This window comes from Dendroctonus ponderosae, unplaced genomic scaffold (assembly GCF_020466585.1).
Source record: "Dendroctonus ponderosae isolate FM_Combo_2020 unplaced genomic scaffold, Dpon_F_20191213v2 Dpon_F_20191213_11, whole genome shotgun sequence".
NCBI lineage: Eukaryota > Metazoa > Arthropoda > Insecta > Coleoptera > Curculionidae > Dendroctonus > Dendroctonus ponderosae.
This window is the reverse complement of record NW_026017213.1, coordinates 3624868-3625832: the sequence shown is the minus strand read 5'-3', so window position 1 is coordinate 3625832 and position 965 is coordinate 3624868. Positions and strand designations below refer to the sequence as shown.

General features: G+C 46.2%; 1 protein-coding gene across 1 annotated transcript in view; it reads left to right on the top strand.

Moving 5' to 3' along the window:
• LOC109546308 overlaps window positions 1-514 on the top strand; it is a 5969-nt gene extending 5455 nt beyond the window's left edge. The window contains exon 3 of the mRNA XM_019917226.2: window positions 228-514. Within this exon, the coding sequence (XP_019772785.1) occupies window positions 228-487 (260 nt within the window). The 3' untranslated portion in view covers window positions 488-514. The remainder of the gene's footprint in view (window positions 1-227) is intronic.
• The last annotated feature ends 451 nt before the right edge of the window (window positions 515-965 follow it).

Genomic DNA, 965 nt, shown 5'->3' with positions numbered 1-965 from the left:
GACCTACACCTTCTCCTCTATTCAGAAAATCATAGCTTGAGACTGCGAGGCGGGATCTGGTTAAAACTTTCAGCATTTGTAGCCCAGACCTTCGTGACAACAAGGGGAAAATTTGAAGCAAATCAGAGCTCAGGAAAAGTAGCGAGACAATTTTATTTCAGAGTGAAACCTGAAACTTTTTTGCAATTTCCCCGCCGATAAACCCACTAAACCCCCGATTTTTTCAGGGGTGTGCATGGTAGAGTGTCTCTTTACAAAGCTGCACATCATCGAAAACGGGCAGTTCAATCAGCGCGGCTTCGTCATCACTTTTTCGCCGATAGCCCGCGGAAATCTGAAGAAACTGGCCGCCCTTAAGGAAGTGGCCGCTCTTTGCCAGGCGGAGGTCAGTGCGGTGCAGACAGGCGAGCAGTGCAGCGCCACCAGGACCGTCCTGGACTGCTTCGGCAAAAACATGGATAAACTAGCAATTGCCAAAAAGCCCTGAGTGAAATAAAGCCACTGTATCCCTGCATGACACTTATGGTTTATTGCGCTGTTTACTTGCATTTCGCTACCATAAAAGTTAATCCGCAATTGGGGGGAGAAGGCAGTTATTAAGTTTTAATGAAGAAACGGCCAATTAATCGGCGATAAATCAATTTAAAAGCGATTAGAACCGAACGGGAATAAGTGCCGGATGCGACCGTCCTGCTAATTGTTCAGTAGCAGGATCAAACTGGCAATTTTGGGGTCAAATGGGGGTGAAACCGGTCATTTAATCGAACCGGCAATTAGAGCAAACACTGCCATTGCGTTTCAGATTTGCCGAATTCTGCCGAAAAATTGACAAAATCCAGGGCATGCGGATTTTTTCATTCCGTGCCCGCATCCATTATTAATCGGGCCATTTTGATTCGGCAAACAGCTCGGGTGGCACAAAGCAATCGTCCCAAAAACGAGAATCCAAACTGTAATAATATGCA